A 20,268-nucleotide genomic window follows, 5' to 3' on the forward strand; every position below is an offset into this window, starting at 1 on the left:
AAGAATAAATAAACCTCCATGTGTGATGAATTGGGAGCTGGGTGGCCGGCACCCCAACAAAAGAGAAAATAGAAAACAACATCCTTGGTCTGGCAATATACTGTAAATGCTGCATCCTTGTTTATCTGAATGTAAAAGCCAAGCATCCTTGTTCTGCTGTATGCAATAACCCCATCTCTGTTCAACTCTATGTAATATACACTCTGAGCTTCCAGAACACTGAAGCTTCTCCAGCAGAAAGCCCAGTCTACTTCTGTTCATGTGTTTGGTCTTTTCTTCAATCCTTTGCCACCCCACTCAGATACATCTCTGGGGCCTACAAGGATCCAGCAGTAGGGGGCTAGAGAGATGGTTCAGAGGTTAAAAATACTAGCTGCTTTTCCAGAGAACCAGAGTCTGATCCCCAACACCCACAAGGCAGATCACAATCGTCTGTAACTTTTAGTTCCAAGGGATATGACTACATTTTTCTAGCCTCCATGGGTACTAGGCAAGCACATGGTACACAAACATACATAGAAGCAAAAGACCATAAACATAAAAAAAAATAATAATAAAAGGAAAAACTTATTTGTTATCAATAAAGTACAATTTATGAATGCAACATAATTTTGGAATGCTCATCTACCATCATGGGGCCCAATACTTATAGGACTTTTTGGAATGTCATTAGTAACAGCTGATTCTTTCTCATTCTTTTATCTTAAGACTGGGTCTTGCTACTATGTATACCAGGCTGGCCAAGAACAGGTTACCCAACTAGTGATCCTCTTACCTTCCCATCAGAAGTGCTGGCATGCTCCAACACACCATACAAGACTGACTGGACTTTTCATATCATCAGATGAAATACCAGCACTCAAAAGATCTATATTGTTCAGAGTAAGCTAAAAGTTCCTAAGTGAATGGAGAACAATGGTATGAAAAAAAAAATCACAAAAGAATTCCAAGTACAAGCCAGAGCAAAGGATTTTTATTTAATTTTTAAAAACCTTTTTAATTGCCGGGTGGTGGTGGCAGCGGCGGTGCACGCCTTTAATCCCAGCACTTGGGAGGCAGAGCCAGGAAGATCTTTGTGAGTTCGAGGCCAGCCTGGTCTACAGAGCAAGATCCAGGAAAGGTGCAAAGCTACACAGAGAAACCCTGTCTCGAAAAACCAAAAAAAAATAAAATAAAATAAAAAATAAAAACTTTTTAATGATTTATTTTATATACATTGATGTTTTGCTTACATGTGTGTCTCTTTGAGGGTTTCAGATCCCCTGGAACTGTAGTTACATACAATTGTGAACTGCCATGTAGGTGCTGGGAATTGAACTTGGGTCCTCTGAGAGAGCAGCCAGTGCTCTTAACCACTGAGCCATCTCTCCAGCCCCTAAAGCAAAGGATTTTAATAGGCCAGAATAAGAAATATAGATGCAGCTTGGGTTTCATATTTCAATTAATTTTTTAAAAATTGTCACTTAAGTTTTTGTGTAAATGAAAGAAATTGTCACAAAAATCTGAAAGGCAATTAAAATACTTTTCCCCTTTCCAAATACACAATGTGAGAGGCCTCATACAAACTTCAGCTGAGACAAATATCACAAGAACATAGACACAGACAGAATAATCTGATTTCCAAGACAGACATTAAAAAAAGTTTGCGCCGGGCAGTGGTGGCGCACGCCTTTAATCCCAGCACTCGGGAGGCAGAGCCAGGCAGATTTCTGTGAGTTCGAGGCCGGCCTGGGCTACCAAGTGAATTCCAGGAAAGGTGCAAAGCTACACAGAGAAACCCTGTCTCGGAAAAAAAAAAAAAAAAAAATTGCAAAAAATGTAAACAAAAGATTCTTTCCCTATAAATTTCATTTTGGATAATTATATACAATATGTATATACTCTATTTAATAGAGTTGTCATTCATGTTAAAATATAATGTGCTTGTTTGAAAATGATATAATAAATATTTTAATTTCTATTGATTTTCCTTAACGTCTTTTCTTTGTAGACCTGCAGAAAGAACCCAGCCAGGGCTTTATGCACACTGAGCAAGCATCATTACTGAGTTCATTGCTAGCCTTGTTTGAGTTGACTTTCTTCTTCTTCTTTCTTTATTTCAAGACAGGGTTTCTCTATGTAGCCCTGGCTGTCCTGGAACTTAAGCTATAGACCAGGTTGGCCTCAAATTTGGAGATCTACTTGCCTCTACCTTCCAAGTGCTAGGATTAAAGGTGTGCTGCACCACCACCATCACCACCACCACCACCACCACCACCACCACCACCACCACCACCTGACTAAGTTGACTTTTTTTTTAAATTTTTTTTTTTATTACACATACAGTGTTCTGTCTCAATGTATGTCTGCAGACCAGAAGAGGGCTCCAGATCTCATTACAGGTGGTTGTGAACCACCATTCAGTTGCTGGGAATTGAACTCAGGACCTCTGAAAGAGGTGCCAGTGCTCTTTACCATTGAGCCATCTCTCCAGCCCCTAAGCTGACTTTTAATAATGGTAGCTATAATCTTCACAAACAACAGATATTTGATATCCTCAGTTGTATATGTGTTACACATGAATGTTTAAGAATGTACTGGAATATATCAAGCACCTATGTGTGTATGGAAATCAGAGATGTGTTGGGTGTCTTCCTCAGTTGCTACCTACCTTAATTTTTTTGAGAAAAGTCTCACACTGATTCAACTGTACAGCCTGGAAGCAAGTCTCAGAATCCACCTGATTATAGGCCCTCCCTAGTACGCCCCCCCCACACACACACACACACATTCAGTTTTTTACATGGGTGTTGGGGATTGAACTCAGGTTCCATTAAGTCATCACAATATTTAACGTATGAGGTTGCCAATGTAGAATGCTTACTTAGTATGCATGATACACTGGGTTCAATCCCTACTATCATTAAAGAGGAGAGAGGGGAAGGGATTTTTTAAAATCCTAAGAAGGAATGGAGAGAACAATTGCTGCTCTCCCAGAAGTCTGGTTCCTAGCACCCATGTGGTACAACTGCCTCTAGCTCCAATTCTAAAAAACGCCCTCTTTCAACTTCTTGATGAACTGCACTCCCACGGCACATATTCACATAGGCATACACATAAATAAAAACAAGAAAAAAAAATTCCAAGGCCTGACCTAAAGGAGGAGGCATCTAAGATAATCTTTAATAAACTGACAAATTATAAATGATCACTCTCAGGTGAGTAAGAATAAATATATTAGACAAACCAAATTAAGAAGGAAATTTTAGAATGCAGTAAGAAACAGATAAGAAACACATTCATTCAAACTCTTATGGTCATGAATGCTTTACAGTTAAGGTAAAGGGAATTCCACAAATCTGTACCAACTGTTAGTGTTCATCAGATCTGGCCACAAGCATCTAATGAGCTGAACTTCAACAATCAAATCCCCCTCATAGTTTAACTTTAGCATATTTCCTTTTTTTTCAGCTCAAATAAGTTTCAATATTACCTCTGTAATTTATCTATTCACTTATTTTTAAATGACTTGCCATAGGTAAAATTTTTACTAAAGAATGGACTCCATTTTATTAGCTCAAGAAACAAAACATGATATTCTAGAATGTCTGTCATCATGAGCACCTTTCCCCATCACTCCCAATCTAACAGTAAAGACTGGTTCTGTTTGTGAACTTTGTAAATAAGAGTCATTCTGTGTTTACTTTTCAATCTGATATATTTTACTCAACATTATTATGTTGGTTATTCTTGAGGGTCAACTTGATTGGGTCACCAATAGGGGCTGGAGAGACGGTTCAATTCCCAGCACCCACATAGCAGCTCACAACTGTCTGTAACTGCAGTTCTAGGGAATCCAACACCCTCACACAGACATACATGCAGGCAAAACACCAATGCACATTAAAAAAAAAAATCACCTAGAGGCATGCAGTGGTGGCACATGTCTTTAATCCCAGTACTCAGGAAGTAGAGGCAAGATCTCTTCTGAGTTTGAGGCCAGCCTGTCTACAGAGAAAGTTCTAGGACAGCCAGGGCTACATAGAGAAACCCTGTCTCAAAAACAAACAGAACAACAACAACAACAAAAAGAATCACCTAGAATACTGACAAAGCACACTTCGAGGAGGTGTGTCTATGAGGGTGAATAGTTATGGAGTTAAGAATGTGGCAGCTTCATCACATGGAAGGATGGTGCAGGAATATGAAATAAGAGGAAAAGGAGAAAGCCAACCAGTGCCAAGTAGTCTCTCTGCTTCTTGTGTGTGACTATGTGGGCTGCTCTGCTTCATCAGAGCTTCTCAACCTCTGAAAGTATAAGCCAAAATAAATGACCCCTTGTGTTGTCAGCTGTCCTGAAGGCTAACCCAACTGTGGTTTAAAAAAGATGAGCTGAGGAGGCAGCTTGGTCCATAATCCTTCCAAGCACAGGGGCACGAGTGAAGAGAACCCTAAAGCCATATGGAAAAAAGCCAGGCATGGTGGCACACACTTGTAATCCCAGTGCTGGGAAGGCAGAATCAGGCAGATCCTCACTGGGCCTCCGTGGTTACCCAGATTCATATACAGTGAGTTCCAGGCCAGTGAGAGACTCTGTCTCAAAACAGGTGGATAGTGCTTAAGGACTGACAGTGTGCTTGTCCTCTGTCCTCCTCATACACACACACACACACACAAAATAAATGTGTGTGTACACACATGCCCCAAAATAAGATTTGTTCATGTTTTCTGTTGTTCTGTCTCCTGACACAGCATCTCACTGTGTATCCCTAGCTGGCCTGAACTCAGTATGCAGACCAGGTTGCCCTGGAACTCAGAGAAATCCACCTCCATCTGCTTCCCAGGTGTTCATGTGAAAAGTGTATACTGCTTGTTTGTGGTCTTATCAGTCATCACTTACCTACTCTCCTTTCTAGAGCAGGGGCTCCTAGGTACATGGCCAAATCGAACTTACAGTCTCATTTTGTAAATCATTCTACAGGTATATCACGATGCTTGCTTGTATATAGACTGCCTGTGGCTGTTTTCTCAGTAACAGAACAATTGTGACAGAACCCACATGGCCTGCAAAGGCTACAATATTACTTCCTACCTGAAAGTCTGCCTACTCCTGCAAGTGGAGGATCTCAAGGCACGTTTCCTGGTTTACCATAATCTGCCACCTTGCTGGGAAATGTACATTCTAAACAGGCTCTGGAAACTCAGGTTGAAATCACAGCTCCAAAGTCTTGATAAAACAAAACAACTGAGTCCCATCTTTTAGGCTGCTTGAGAAGGAAGGGGAATGAAAATCTGCATTTCTAACAAGTTCCTAGGTGATGGTGACAAAGCTAGTCCAGAACTGATTTCTAAAGAAGTTACTAAAGTAGCATCTCTCAAGTGACAGTCACCTGGGGCTCATATGAAAATGTAGATTCATATATCTTCCTAATTAAGTAAGTTTTTATGTTTCTAGTAAGTTCTCAGGTGCTGTGGAAGCAGCTAGTCTAGACATGTGCTTCTGGTAACAGGGGGCTCCACGGAATGAATACACCATGGGGATGAGCCCAATTTTACATATCCAATCTCCTCTTGGTGGGCCAAAGACTTCCAGTTCTTGACTAGTATTGCTCTGTGGCCACTTTCACATGGGTCTTTCTGTCATACCATTTGTTAAGCTGCATCATAAAAAGCAGACTGTGCCTTTATGATTGCAAACTCACTTGCTTCAACAGTATATGAACATCCTTGTTTCAAGCCCTTTAGTCACTCTGATTAAGATGTTTCATCGGGGCTGGAGAGATGGCTCAGAGGTTAAGAGCACTGGCTGCTCTTCCAGAGGACCTGAGTTCAATTCCCAGCACCTACATGGTGGCTCACAACCATCTGTAATGAGATCTGGCGCCCTCTTCTGGCATGCAGGCCGGAACACTGTATACATAATAAATAAATCTTAAAAAAAAAAAAAAAAAAAAGATGTTTCATCGGGGCTTCCTGATGAAATGAGGCTAAGAACAGTTTGTAATTGATTGGTATCACCTCTGTTAGAATTTACTCAAATTTTTAGCCTTTTTTTTCTTATTTGAAATATTTCATTCTTAGTTATGCATTTATGTGTGTCTGTGTGTGGATATGTGCAGGTGCCCAGATACTGGGAAACAGCATCAGATCTCTAGTAGTTGAGGAGAAAAGTTGACTGTAAGCTGCCTAATGAACCCGAATCTGGTCACCAGCAAGAATAGCAAGTCTCTTAATGTCTGAGCCAGTGTTCCAGTGCCACTAACTCATTTTTTAAAATATTTTTTATTTAAAAAAAATTTAATATGTATTTTTTTTAACTTTATGAGTGTTTTGCTGGGTGTATGTATGTGAACCCCTGGAACTCGGGTTACAGACAGCTGTGAGCCACAATGTGGGTACTGGGACTCAAACCCAGGTCATCTGCAAGAATAACAAATGCTCTTAACTGCTAAGCCACCTGTCAAGCCCTGACTCATTTTCTTAAATGGGATTTGTGTCTTTTTTGTACCACTTAATAAAAGGTCTTTATGTATTTTAGAGATTCAAAGTCCTTCACAAGTTATATGTACTGCAAAGTATTTTCTATCCTGTGACTGCCTCTTCACTTTCTTTATGTCATCTTGATAAACAGAACTGAAAGTATTTTATAAATACAAAACTCAGTCCTAATATTATTTAAAAACAATTCCCTTGTTTCTCTCTCTCTCTCTCTCTCTCTCTCTCTTTAATTTTCTTTTCTCTTTTTGAGACAGGGTCTTACTATGTAGCTCTGGCAGTCCTGGAACTCATCGTGTAAACCAGGCTGGCCTCTAACTCACAGACATCTGCCTGCTTCTGCCTCTGAGTGCTGGGATTAAAGGTGTGAGCCACCCTTGTTTCTTTTGGTAGCATATTAGATATATTGTGCAACACAGCATATGAAAATAGAGTAATACTTAACAGGCTCTTGCCTAAAAAGAAGAGTAGGACCAAAAAAGTCATTTTCTCACTTAATGAAATAGACTTGAGGGTTCAGTTTCTAAGACAAAATCATAGCAAACTTTGCTGTATAGCTTCTACACTTAACTTGTCACAATGCTACATATAAGTATGACCCATTGGACCATGGCCCTACAGCATGAAGGCTGAGAACCAAAATAAAGGGCCTATAATTGAAAAATGTGTCAAACAGCAAAATGGGTAACTGCCTTCAGGGTATCATTTGGAACAAATACCTCTAAACCTTGGTGTTTTGTTTTGTTGTTTCTTGTCTTTTTTTTTTTTTTTTTTTTTTTTAAATGTAGGTTCTGGAGATGGAATCCAGGTCCTCATTTTTACACAAGCAGTATACTGACAGTATTTCCCTAGCCCCGCACACATTTTTACTCTTGCCATTTATGTACGTGTACATATATACACTGGGGGGCAAATGTGGAAGTCTGAAAAAAATGTGAAAGCAGAGAACTGACTCCCATACCTTGTGGATCCCAGCGATTGCAGTCAGGTCATGGGGCTTGTCAGCAAGCACCTTTACCCACTAAGCCATCTATCCCACTAGCCCCACATCCTTTTATAAATTCCAATTTGCACTGCTCTCTTTACCTAGAAAAGCATTCCTCCTGCTACTCAAAGCTTACCAACACTTTTTTATTAGTTTGTTTTGAGACAGGGTCTTTCTATGTAGCCCTGGCTATCCTGGAACTCACTATGTAGACCAGGTTGGCCTTGAACTCACAAAGATCCACCTGCCCCTGCCTCCCAAGTCCTGGAATTAAAGGTGTGTGCCACAGCCCAGCTAAATTGAACATTTTTAGGCTAGGAATATTCGAGTTTAAAAAAAAAAAAAGGCATTTGAAAACACTGGTCCTATGACCACTCCTGAGAGAATACAAAGTCCTTTGTCCACACAACTCTCACAACTATGGCAGAGGTTTCAAGATCAAGTCTGAGCAAATTTAAATTACAGTTTATGATTTTCAAATCAAGTACAAAACCTCAGATTTAATTATAATGTTTTAATAAGGAGATGTGGTAGGGGGAGTGTCCTGGGATACAAAATAATTTTTAAACATACAATGCTGAGAATAGGTTAAATATCAAATTACATGTTTCTATTCATAATTTCTAAGTTTACTGTGTAGAAAACCAAAAAGCCTTTGGGAAGCACAAATGGCCATGCAGTTGGCTCCTCTTTTCAAATAAACTAATTCTAGCACAACTCAATGATTTATTACCAAGCCCATATGAGTTGTGTGTTAATTATGTGATAAAAGTCTGCTTACACATGCTCAAAGCATAGAAATGCAGAAGTTGCCAGTCAACCAACAAAGAAGATGTGGGAGGCAAAAATGAGATGGAATAATTCAAAAGGCAAAACAGCTTGAGACTAGTTAAAGGGGGTTAAAGTCCCTAAAAAGCTTACTAGATCTTAATGCCTTCATTATGCTCCAGCACAAAAATTAGTCCTTTTAAAATACTAGTTATCAAAAAACTTATTTTTTCGCCGGGCGGTGGTGGCGCACGCCTTTAATCCCAGCACTCGGGAGGCAGAGCCAGGCGGATTTCTGTGAGTTCGAGGCCGGCCTGGGCTACCAAGTGAGTTCCAGGAAAGGCGCAAAGCTACACAGAGAAACCCTGTCTCGAGAAACCAAAAAAAAAAAACAAAAAAAAAAAAAAAAAAAAAAACTTATTTTTCTTACTTTGTCATCATGAGGCTTTTCTATGAACTATAGGTTTGGGGGTTTGTTTTGTTTTTTGTTTTTGTTTTTCCCTAGAAACAAGGATTTTCTGTGCAGCCCTGGCTGTCCTGGAATTCTGCAGACAAGGCTGGCCTCAAACTCAGAGATGGCCTACACACACACACACACACACACACACACACACACACACACACACACCATGCTGGAACTACACACACACATACACCATGCTGGGACTGAAGGCATGCACTACCACCACCACAGGGAAACCAAACTACAGTTCTGTAAAATGACAACTCTAGTGTTAGAGAATTACACAGAATCTGCCATGCCATGTCTCACAGAGAAGTAAAGGTCTTTACTAAAGTTATTTTTTTTTAATTTTTTAAACGATTTATTTATTATGTATACAGTGTTCTGCCTGCATGTATGTCTGCACGTCAGAAGAGGGCACCAGATCCCATTATAGATGGTTGTGAGCCACCATGCGGTTGCTGGGAATTGAACTCAGGACCTCTGGAAGAGCAAGTCAGTGCTCTTAACCTCTGAGCCATCTCTCCAGCCCTAAAGTTATTTTTAATACTTGTGGATTAATATGAATTTAACTGATAGAAAACAATGCCAATAACAAGGTACATAGAAAACTCAACACTGTTTAAAAAGTAACAAGTTCCCTGCACTCAAAGTCCTTGACACACCAATATTATACAGCATTTGGTACCCACCTTTTTATTAGGTTCTTAAATTTTCAGCACTAAATATCTATAAACCAAAGATTAGGGACATCAAATGGTATGTCCACTAGATATTCAAAGTTTCTTCTAATTTGAGTTTTTTTAACTCTGACTACAGGTCTCTTCAAGATTTAACCTAATTTGCCAGACGGTGGTGGCACAAGCCTTTAATCCCAGCAGGCAGAGGCAGTGAGTTCAAGGCTAGCCTGGTCTACAAAGTTAGTTCCAGGGCAGCCAAGACTGTTACACAGAAAAACCCTGACTGAAAAAAACAAAAAGATTTAACCTTAATTCAAGATTTCACCTTAAGTCCTACTAATTTCATTTCTTATTATCAACATTATCCTGCTATTATTGCTTCTATCAATAATGGTCCTAAGTCACACACAACCCTGCACTGATACAATTCTAAAAGAACATATCCCAGAATACATCTTTAAGGCCCACCAAGGAAGAAAGTTAGCATAGCTGTAATACACAGAAACTCTTAGAGTTCTAGTTACTTATGTATCCACTACTCATCAAGAAATTCACAAATTCAAGTGAAAATTTAAATAAAGGGTGTTACTTTGTGAAACAAATTGTGCTATCTTTGGGGAAAGTGATACTTCTGAACTGGGCATGTGGAAACTTGCAGGACAGCTCTGCACTCACTGATCTATACTCAAATGACCTGATTAATGGGCAAATATGAGGTATTAGCAATGACAACACAAAATGCAAGTAACTGGCTCTCACAATATGCTGGCAGCCACAGGACCCACTGAGAGAGCAAAATCCACCACAAACTACTTGGAACCCCAATTAGGCACTTAAAATCAGAACCTGCAGGCTACCCTGGGTAGAATGATTCATTTTGGCACCCAAGTCTTCCCAACTCACAACCAAAAATTCAATCACTGGGTGTGGTGGTGCATATCTTTTAATCCCAGCACTGGGAAGACAGAGGCAGAAAGATCTCTTTGAGTAAGGGCCAGCCTGATCTACATAGGGAGTCCCAGGATAGCTAAGTCTACACAGAAATACCTTGCCTCAAAAAAAAAAGGAAGGGAGGAAGGGAGGGAGGAGAGAAATTCCATCAGACCATTCAAAATAAGCAAATGGCTTTCTAGATAAGCAATGGAGCCCATTTAACAGTCTACTCTCTGGGCAGTCACATGTCGATTAGCCTTGAGCAGGACATCTTGGCCTTGCCTTTAATACCAACACCCAGGAGACAGGGATAGGTAGAGCTCTGAGTTCCAGTCAAGCAAGGCTACACAGTGAGATCTTGTCAAAATAAAATTATCCTCTTTAGCAATCATCACTAATCATTGTAAAGAGAAAAATAAACTTTTCCAAAAAGTTTAAAAAAAAAAAGTGGTATAAAAATATTGAAGGATTTCTCTAAAAGTTATTTCAGAGTATTTTATCTAAAAAATATTAATTTGATCAAAAGATTTTTCAATGCATTTCAACAAATTCGAAAGCCATGGCAGTTGAAATGATACTACTGTATGGCATACATACATCAATGGTCCCGATGAAATAACCCAGTCATAATTTCACAAACACACCCAAATTGGTAGTCAAAATGACTGGTTCTCTCTCCAATTTCTTTTGGCAAATGCTCAGCTCTTTTCTTAAACAAGCCAAGAAGGGGGGAAAAAAAGCTAGACTTGTCTACATTTTTTGCAGATCATCTAAACATCTCTAAGCAGATAGATACCCACGAAAATAAATATGCTATAGCATTAGGTATATTTATATATTACGTTTATATATAATATTACATTTATATATTACCAGTATATTCACGCTGCACATTATTTTCTAACCTACGTGAAGAAACTAGCTTCCCCTCCTCAAACCATTTGTTAAGGGAAAACACTAAGAAACAGTGGTGGCACGCAATAAACCAACAAAAGGACACATGGCAAGGGCCAGAGGTGAGCGTATTTAATAGACAATTCATTTCCCATTCTACGTGAGAGGATGAGAGAACGGTAAAGGAATGCTTAAGGCTTATTAGAAAAGTGAAGGGTTTTGGTTTTGTTTTGTTTTTTTAAGAAACTCGTTTCATTATTTTCTCTAGAAACTTCAGTTGGCCAAACTCTACAACAATTACCGATCAGCGATTATCCTTCTGCCTAGCTTTCCCAGCCAATTGACTAGCTAAGCAGCCGCTGCTGCTCGCCACATAGAAAATGCAAGAGCCAGCAGCGACTCCCTCCCGCTCTGTTCAGGGCTTGCCTGCTTCCAATCGGGAGAGGTCATCCACCCAAAAGGGAAGTGGAAGAGCACAAGCTGTTTTCCCTTTCCTCTTCCTTCCTGCAGAAGGACGAAGCTGTTTCTCTCCAGCAGCTCGGAGATTCTGACCTCAACTTCCCAACGGGCTAGCTTCCCAGACACCCGTCCCAAATTCCACATCCTGGTTTTTCCTAACACTCGGGCGCCTTCAAATCAGTGCATCCCCACAAGCCATGATCTCCCTCCCCAGACCCAACACGGATGAGGGGGGACGGTCCCCAAAGGAGTGCAGACACGGGCTGTTCGGGCGCGGGCGGGGCCAGCTCAGTGTGTACCGGAGGGACCCGCCCTCTCCCCCGGGCCCCGGAGAGGCCGAACCGACACGTCTCCCCGCCGTCCACCGCAGCTCACCGTCAGGCCGGTGCCCAGCACGATCACATCGTATTCCTCATTCATGGCGGGGGAAGGAGCGCACGCAGGGCCTCTGGGGCCACCGTAGAGAAAGAAGCGAGAAGTCCGGCCGCTCTGGGCCCCGGGGAAAAGGGAATAGCCGAAGAGAGGAAAAGCGGAGCTGACTAGGAGGCGAGGCCGGCCGCCACCTCAACGGGAAGAGAAGAGCCGGGCGGGGAGGGAGGGGAGGCGGGGAGAGCGCGAGGAGCGGAGAGCGAGCTCCGCAGCCGGGGCGGGGCGTGCGAGAGGCCGCCGGAGCCGTCAGTCAAGCATAGCCTGTCCTCTCATTGGTGCATTTCCTGCTCGTCCCACCTTCCCCCCCCCATCTTCGCTGCTCTCGCGAGAGAAGGGCGGGAAGCTGCCATCTTGGCTTCCGGCTTTTCCACCCGTCTTGTGGCACGGTGGTTTGGGCGGCGACACGCGAGGCCTGGCCTTGTAGTTGAATAGAAGGAACAGGGCGGAAACTGCGGCTGGGCTACCACGTGCCTGACTCCCGCGGTGTGGCGTGAGCTGGGGCTCGCTAGTCCTCAGGCTCGGGAGCCCGAACTCCGCCCCTGGGACTTTGAGTGGGGTGTGCACCGGATGATGTGTTGAGGGGCCAAGTCGTGAGAACACCCTCTTGGTGGAAGGTCGGCCGCCTCGTCGTCTCTGCAGCTTGGCTCCTGCCCCTGCCCGCGGGGCTGGGAAGAGCTTAGAATTCTTGAATACCCTGTTTTAAACTTGTACGGTTCTGTTCGAACAAATGTGTTCTAAACTGGTACCCATACTTTAGGTAAAATTTGGTCCAGAGTGGCCTTCCAGTATCATGGCCTGCATTCTAGCTTGAGATGCAAAGCCGGTTATAAAGTATATATATATATACCCTGGTAACTAAGCAACTGGGCTCAGCCAGTCCCAGGCTGAAGGCTGCCAAAGTGTGCCCATAAAAGGCAAATGCCGAATTGCACTATTGAGGTCATTTTGTATGTTTACTGTGTTTCTACCTCCTAAGGACAGTTCACCACACTAGAGGTGGGGTGTTCTAAACCATCTTTGGGAAGCTACCTGGTTGTAGATCCGGTTCTTTGTTAAACTTTGTTAAATTTTTAATTCAGGTTTTTTGTTTTGTTTTGACAGTCAGAGATGTCAGGAGTAGACCTTCCAGCAATCTCCAGTACCATCAAAGCAATATTTGCTTTGGATCTTAAACTCCACTGGCTTTAAACTCACCATACTTATTCTCAGCCAACTTTTGTCGTCTTTCCCTTACCCCTACATTTTACTAAATTGGGTCAGTTAAGTGGTCTCATCTGTTGGCTGGGTTAGAATCAGAACTATGCTAAGAATCGTATTGGAATGTACAGTTAAGAGGATTGAATCGATTTAACGGCCTTGAGCAGATACTTTTTTAAACGTTTTATTTGAGAAGAGGTAATTATTTTACAAAAGCTCTTTCCAATTCAAGAAGTCCGGGATTCTACTTTCTGGGACTCCCAACTAAAGTTCCTTTATTAAAATCATGAGCCCAAACTATGTATAATTTGGAAAGATATAGGTTAATCTAAACAAACAGCTTGGAAAAGCAGTGACCACAATGGGAAAGGTTTTAGGTTGGAGAGGCATACTGGGGGGAGGGGGGCTGTCAACAACCCTGAAAAAATGAGAGGAATGTAGCTCAGCAGAGCAGTTACCTAGCATGCACAAGTCACTGGCCTGGTTGGTTGGAATGCCCATTTCATGCTTAGCACCACAAAAAGATAATTTTTTTTTACATTCCCTGCCTAAGCAGTAAGTTACGATTTTAATTAGGATGTAGAAGGCTCTAAAAGAATAGAAGCTGTGAGCTTGGGTAAAAGTGCTTGCTGCACAAGCATAACAATCTGACTTGCCTCCCAGAACCCACCAAGGTGGAAGGAAAGAGCTCCCAGTTGTTCCCTGGCCTCCACTCATACCCACACGTGCAGGGTCATACACACTTACATACACATGTGCTTACAGTGGTAACAAGTACAAACTGAAAGGGGAATCAAGAGCTGCTTCCTTAAAGTCTTTGGAAAGACGAAAGTCTGAGCAGCACACTCAGGACTACTTAACGAACCCTTGACCATTCCCTTTATCTAAATACCCTGAGTCTACAACACTTTTATACAGTTGTCCTTTGCCCTTGAAGACAGACAGATACGCCTTATAAAACTTCTGAGCAACCAGGCCTCCTCCTCCACGCTATGAGGTAGAGCGTGCAGTCATCACAGGAGAATTTCAAAATATAAAGGAAAGCCTTCAAAAATGTACTGAGGATTGCTGAAATTCCTTCCCATGAGGAGCTGCAAACACCTACCCATTCCTGCAGGCCTAAGGACAAACCTAAGTATAATTCCACCATTGCTCTGGTGAGTCATTGGGTTTATTAGGCTTACCTACAGAGCAGTGGGTGAGGGGTTTGGGGAACACTGGAAAGTCTACACATAGTACTCATGAAGCCCACAAACCCCCACATCTTATCTGTGTAGATGGAGTCCCCTCCTCTCATCCTTCCCCACCTATTGACAGTCAAAAATATCTTAAATGTCTTCAGGACTTGTTTTGTGTTGCTTGTTGCAAAGGAGTCAACGGTAACCCCAAACAATGTGTCCATTCAAACCTGAGGAATGATACAACTTGGATAATGGTGGGATCCCAGTCTACATCCTGCAGTTTCCGGGAGTGGAGGATATATGTGATGGTGCTGGTCTCACATGGTGCATGCAGATCACCTCTAATGTGAAAAGTTATAGCATAAGTAAACTGGAAAGCCAGATTCAGTTTGGAAGCAGACCTTTACCTACAGAGAGGTATACAAAAATGATAACTGATCAGTGTATGAAAAGGTTTAAGCCTTGAGCAAAGAAACGTGGTACTCACAACTTTCTTCCTCCCAAGTCCATTTTTCTTCAACTGTGCTGGATATTGATATTACAGTATGTAGATCATCTTCAACGTTTTTCAGAGTTGATTTGATATTTTTGATTTTATAATCAGCATTGCTGAGAGCATTGCCTTCCATAAATATGTAATTCTAAATGGTAGATGATATCTGTGACTTAGTGTTTTGGTGTGAAATTCAAATCTGCAACTCAGTCCCCAAGTTTTTGGGGTTTTGTTTGTTTGTTTGTTTGTTTGTTTGTTTGTTGAGACAGGGTTTCTCTGTGTAGCTTTGCGCCTGTCCTGAAATTCACTCTGTAGCCCAGGCTGGCCTCGAACTCATAGAGATCTACCTAGCTCTGCCTCCCTAGTGCTGGGATTAAAGGTGTGCGCCACCACCACCCAGCAAGTCCCCAAGTTTTAAAATCAAACATTTTAACAATACAATCCAAAGACACACTAATTTGATACTTAATGAGTGGTATGGTGATATTTTATTTGTGCTGAAATGTGATTTTATTTGTATGTTAATAAATAAAGTTACCTGAGGGTCGGAGTTAATAGCAAGCCATAGCAGAAGCCGGGCAGTGGTGGCTCACACCTTTAATCCCGATCATATGACACAAGCAGATCTCTGTGTGTTCAAGGATACAGCCAGCATGGAGACACATGCCTTTAATCTCAATACCAACCATAGAGGCCTAGAGGTCTGTATAGACAGGCAGTGACGAGGAGGTCATGTGGTTGAGTTTACAACCAATAAGAAGGCAGAACAGAAAGTCAGTAAAACGACAGACCCACAGGAAGTAGGCCTCTTTCTCAGGGGGAGGACGGCAGCGACAGCGAAGGGTAAGAAGGCGGTTATAAGTCTCAGCTCTCAGCTACTGCTCTGACCTCTTGGGCTTTTAACTCTGCATTTGGCTCTGTGTTTCTTATTTAATAAAACTGTTACATCTACAGAGTCGTGGTAAAAAAAAATATTGAGTCTGTTTTCCCCAATTAAACCATGATTTCTACAACAGCAGATAACTTTGTGTGCACAGTTAGGACACTGCAATTTGTAACATACAGTAGTCCTCAGTCTGAGCCAAGGTGTTTGGGGCAGTGCCCATTTGGCATGTACCAGGAAGAATGAACATGCTATGTCTTCAAAAACAAGGCTGGCTGGGCATAGTGCTGCACACTTTAATCCCAGCATGTAGGTGGATCTCTGTGAGTTGAGGCAGGCCTGGTCTACATAAGTTCCTGGACAGCCAGGACTATATAAAGAGATCTTGTCTCAAAAGAAAAAAAAAAAAGGAAGCCGGGCATCAGTGGTGCACGCCTTTAATCCCAGCACTTGGGAAGTAGAGCCAGGCAGATCTCTGTGAGTTGGAGGCCAGCCTGGTCTACAGAGTGAGTTCCAGGACAGCCAGAGCTACACAGAGAAACCCTGTCTCGAAAAAACAACAACAAAAAGAAAAGAAAACAAGGCTGCATTGAATCTGCATAATTCTATGGGCAAGCACTGCCTGAAACACCTCCATTCATCATACTGCAATTTTAAATTGATTTTTGATAACTTTACATTCAGGAACTTTTTACTTTTGCCAAATTTTCTACAACTTCTACATTTGGTTAGGCTGTCCCACATGGAGTCACAACCTACAGTTTAAGATGCTGTGACCTAAATAAATGATTTTCTTATGGCCATTTGCTGCTTGAGAACTGGTGTTTCCTGCATGTGAGTTGCAAAACCCGTAGATCTGATAAATGTTTATATTTCACTCAAGCTTTATTCTCAAGTATAGCTGGATAGTAGCTACTCAATGCAAATATTGGTAAAATTTCTTTCCTCATAGTTATTATAATAATTCAGATTAAAGAATATGTACTTTTATAATATTTTTGAGTCAGAATCATGCTACAAAGCCCAGGTTGGCCTCTAGTTGTCTGTCTTACAGCCTCAGCCTTCCAAGGGCTAGAATTACAAGCACAGGAAACTGTCCAGCAACTGTGACAATTGTGACCTTTATTTTATTTTTTTACATTTCTTCACCCCACAAAGAGGGTTTAAGGAGGTATGTTATTGGACAGCAGACCTCTCTAGGAAGGGAGAAGATAGCTATTTAAAACTATACACAACAGTAGGGCTGGGGAACTAGTTCAGTTGGTAAAGTACTTGATCCCTAGAACCCACGTGAAGAGGCACAGTGACACACACTTGTTATTCCAGTACTAAGGAGATGATACCCAAGGATCCTACCCCTAGGCTTGGTAAATCTAGCATCCTTCATAGCTCCAGGACAGTGAGAGACCCTTTCTCATAAAAGAAGGTGAATGCACACACACATACACTCAAAATATTTTTAAGTAAATAAAGCCGCATAGAATCTTAAGTTGATATATATGTTCAAGGCCAAATCAATTTTTATAAGAAATGCAAAATTATGAGATTCTGGCTCGGTGGTGGTGGCACATACACACTCCTTAAATCCCAGCACTTGGGAGGCAGAGGCAAACAGATCTCTTTGAGTTTGAGGCCACCCTGGTTTACAGAGCAAGTTCCAGGACAGCCAAGGCTATTAAACAGAGAAACTCTGTCTTGAAAAAAAAAAAAGTGATTCTAAACCTGACTTTCTGTGGCCATGTCAGAGGAGCAGTGAATGGTAATTGAAGTTCAAGGTGTCAGCCCACCAGGAGGAAAATCCCTGACGGGTGACTCTCAGATAGGCAAGGCCCTGAGACCACAGACCCCAGAATGTCTTTTGCTTCTGCTGTGCCTTTACATGTCTGCTCCTGCCATCTTTCTCTGCTATCTGGCATGGTGTGAATGGGTGTGGGGAGATCCCCACTGCCTGTTATGTAGTTTGTTTATCTCATGGAAACATCCCATCGTACTGGGCATTTTAACCTGTGGATTATTATGAAGATGATTCTTTCCTAAGCTGTACTGTCTAATTGATAATAATGTTAGTTTAAATAGAGTTTTGATGATAAAAAATAAAACAAGGACGTGTTACACAACTAGAACACATGAGTTTCTATTGAGGAGCCATATAGACTATGGCTTAGGTTAGTGATTAAGAAAAACAGCTGAGTCCTAGTGGCCCAGCTAGCCTAAATTCTTTTAACCTTAATGTTGGGAGATGTGTTCATGGGGTTTGGAGTGTATCATAACTGAAACAAAGCTTTGAAAATAACTTAGTTAGACTAAGGTGTTTTTATTAAATAGCTTTGAGATTAAAAAAAAAGAAGATAATCTAAAGGTTTAGAAAGGCACATGGTTGAGTGAGGAACTCTTTAAGGTCAGGAAACAAGAACAAAGCAGCCTAATTATCATTAGCTGATATGCCTTTCTTGCTAGATTGGTTGATGACCAAAGATGATGGTTAATTCCTTATACCTATTTCTGCCCTCAATATCCTGATATATAAGAGTGGGTATAAACAGAGGTGGAATTTTTCTCTCCCAACTGCCTAGTCCCAAATAACTGACTCAGAGGCAGAAAATGCATTATAAATGCTTGGTCGATAGCTCAGGCTTGTTACTAGCTAACTCTTACACTTAAATTAACCCATATTTCTATTTATGCTTTGCCACGTGGCTCATGGTTTGTTACATCATTTTTTACATGTCCTGCTTGTTCGGTGGTAGGCTGGCCTCTCTCTAGACTCCGCCCTCCTTCTTCCCATCATTCTCAGTTTGGCTTTCCCATCTAATGTCCTGCCCAGATACCAACATGTCAGCTTTTTATTAACCAATGAGAGTACTACATATTCATAGTGTAGAAAAGGATTGTTCCACAGCAAGTGGATATGTACCTTAAGATTTAAAGTAGACTTCTCTCTGCTCTTTCTTTCTGCTCTGCTCTGCTCTGCTCCCCCCCTCCCACCCACCCCACCCCAGGCCCCATCTTTCTCTCTCTCCAGGCCTGGCTCTCCTCTTTCCCCTTCTAATAAAGCTCTGAAAATAAAATAAAATAAAAATAAAAATTTAGGTTTGTGATTCCTTTAAGATTCCTTATAAGATTACCTTTCGAGGTAAGTAACAAGGTAATTGGCCCTTTCTTTGTAACTGCAAAACATAGCCTGCCAGTAAAAGACATGACTGAGAAGATTATCTTGCTTACTGTTAATCTATAACAAGTTGCTTGGGTATGAATGTTCATGGGTTCTTGAGATAATTTGTTTTTCACCTGTTTTCACCTGTAGAATGTTTAATCATCTAAGGGATATGGAAAACATGCTTTTTAAAAAAAAAAACTTTTGTTCATTGTAATCATTCACTTGAAAAACAGAATGTAACACATTGTAATTTTTATATTATCTGAAAGATTTTGGTGGGGTATATAAGCTGTAAGGGAAAGAATAAAGATAGAGTTAAAATGGGTTAGAAGGAGAACATCAAGAATGGGAGAGTTAGAAGGAGAAGGAAAACACCAAGAGAGACAGAAGAGACATTTCTGGAGAGAGATAAGAAAAGAGAATATAGAACACAGAATAAAGAATACAGAAGAATAAAGAAGGAATCCATCAAGAGATGTGTGAGTGTCTTAACCCCCTCAGATAAAAATGTCTAGTACATGCCGACTTTGTGTATTTCCCTTTGAGCCCTGTGCTGCTGGGGGCTGGTCCCCCAGGCAGTGATATCTGACTATTTAACAGTGAACATAACTGACCTTTTCCTGGCAAAACAGCTGACACCTTAAGTAGGCTCTGTTTTTAAGGCATCAGAGCCATGATGTCTATAATTGTGAACTGACATGAAATAGCCATTTTTAAAGTGTACCATAATAATAGAGAGAACTTTATTCATAGTTTGCCACCAGTCTTTGCATATTGTCTTAGGGTTTCTTTCTTACGTCAAGAGGGAAAAATCAGGGCACAGTCACAAATCAAAGCAAAACCAAATTCAACTGTCCAATGGCTGGGATCCACTCAGTATCCCTTCCAAGGGCTTGGATCTCTTCTCCAGCTCCACCCTTTGCAGCACACAGAGCTTGTCTTGCTCTGCCCTCTGCATCACTCAGAGGTTGTCTTCTAGGCTTCAGCTGGCTCCAACTCCACTGCTGCTGCTGTTCTTGGTGGCCATGGTATTGGCATCTGTAAAACGCTGGGGTCTTCTGCGGCAACTGGGTGCAACTTTCACCATTAGCCTCTGAGAGGCTCTCTAAATGGTGCCAAGCTTCAACTTCTTTGCACGGCCCCTCCAGTCCTGGGCCTTCAACTGCCACTGAGGCTGTGCCTTCACCAGTGGGCTTTCCTGGCCTCTCACAGTTTCAAACCTCAGTTGCTCTCCCTGACCCCTTCATGCCTTCAAAACCATTACCACGAGAG

General features: G+C 41.6%; 1 protein-coding gene across 2 annotated transcripts in view; it reads right to left on the reverse strand.

Moving 5' to 3' along the window:
- Gdi2 (GDP dissociation inhibitor 2) overlaps positions 1-12,270 on the reverse strand; it is a 30,165-nt gene extending 17,895 nt beyond the window's left edge. The window contains exons 1-2 of one of the 2 annotated variants that reach the window (XM_059263485.1): positions 12,032-12,270; positions 776-897 (exon numbers count right to left, since the gene is read on the reverse strand). Coding sequence is in view for 1 of the 2 variants with exons in the window: in XM_059263484.1 (XP_059119467.1) it covers positions 12,032-12,076 (45 nt within the window). In the remaining variant the exon portion in view is untranslated. The remainder of the gene's footprint in view (positions 1-775; positions 898-12,031) is intronic. The other variant, XM_059263484.1, reaches the window with a different exon arrangement.
- Positions 12,271-20,268: the final 7,998 nt, after the last annotated feature.

The sequence above is a fragment of the Peromyscus eremicus genome, chromosome 5, assembly GCF_949786415.1.
Source record: "Peromyscus eremicus chromosome 5, PerEre_H2_v1, whole genome shotgun sequence".
Classification (NCBI taxonomy): domain Eukaryota; kingdom Metazoa; phylum Chordata; class Mammalia; order Rodentia; family Cricetidae; genus Peromyscus; species Peromyscus eremicus.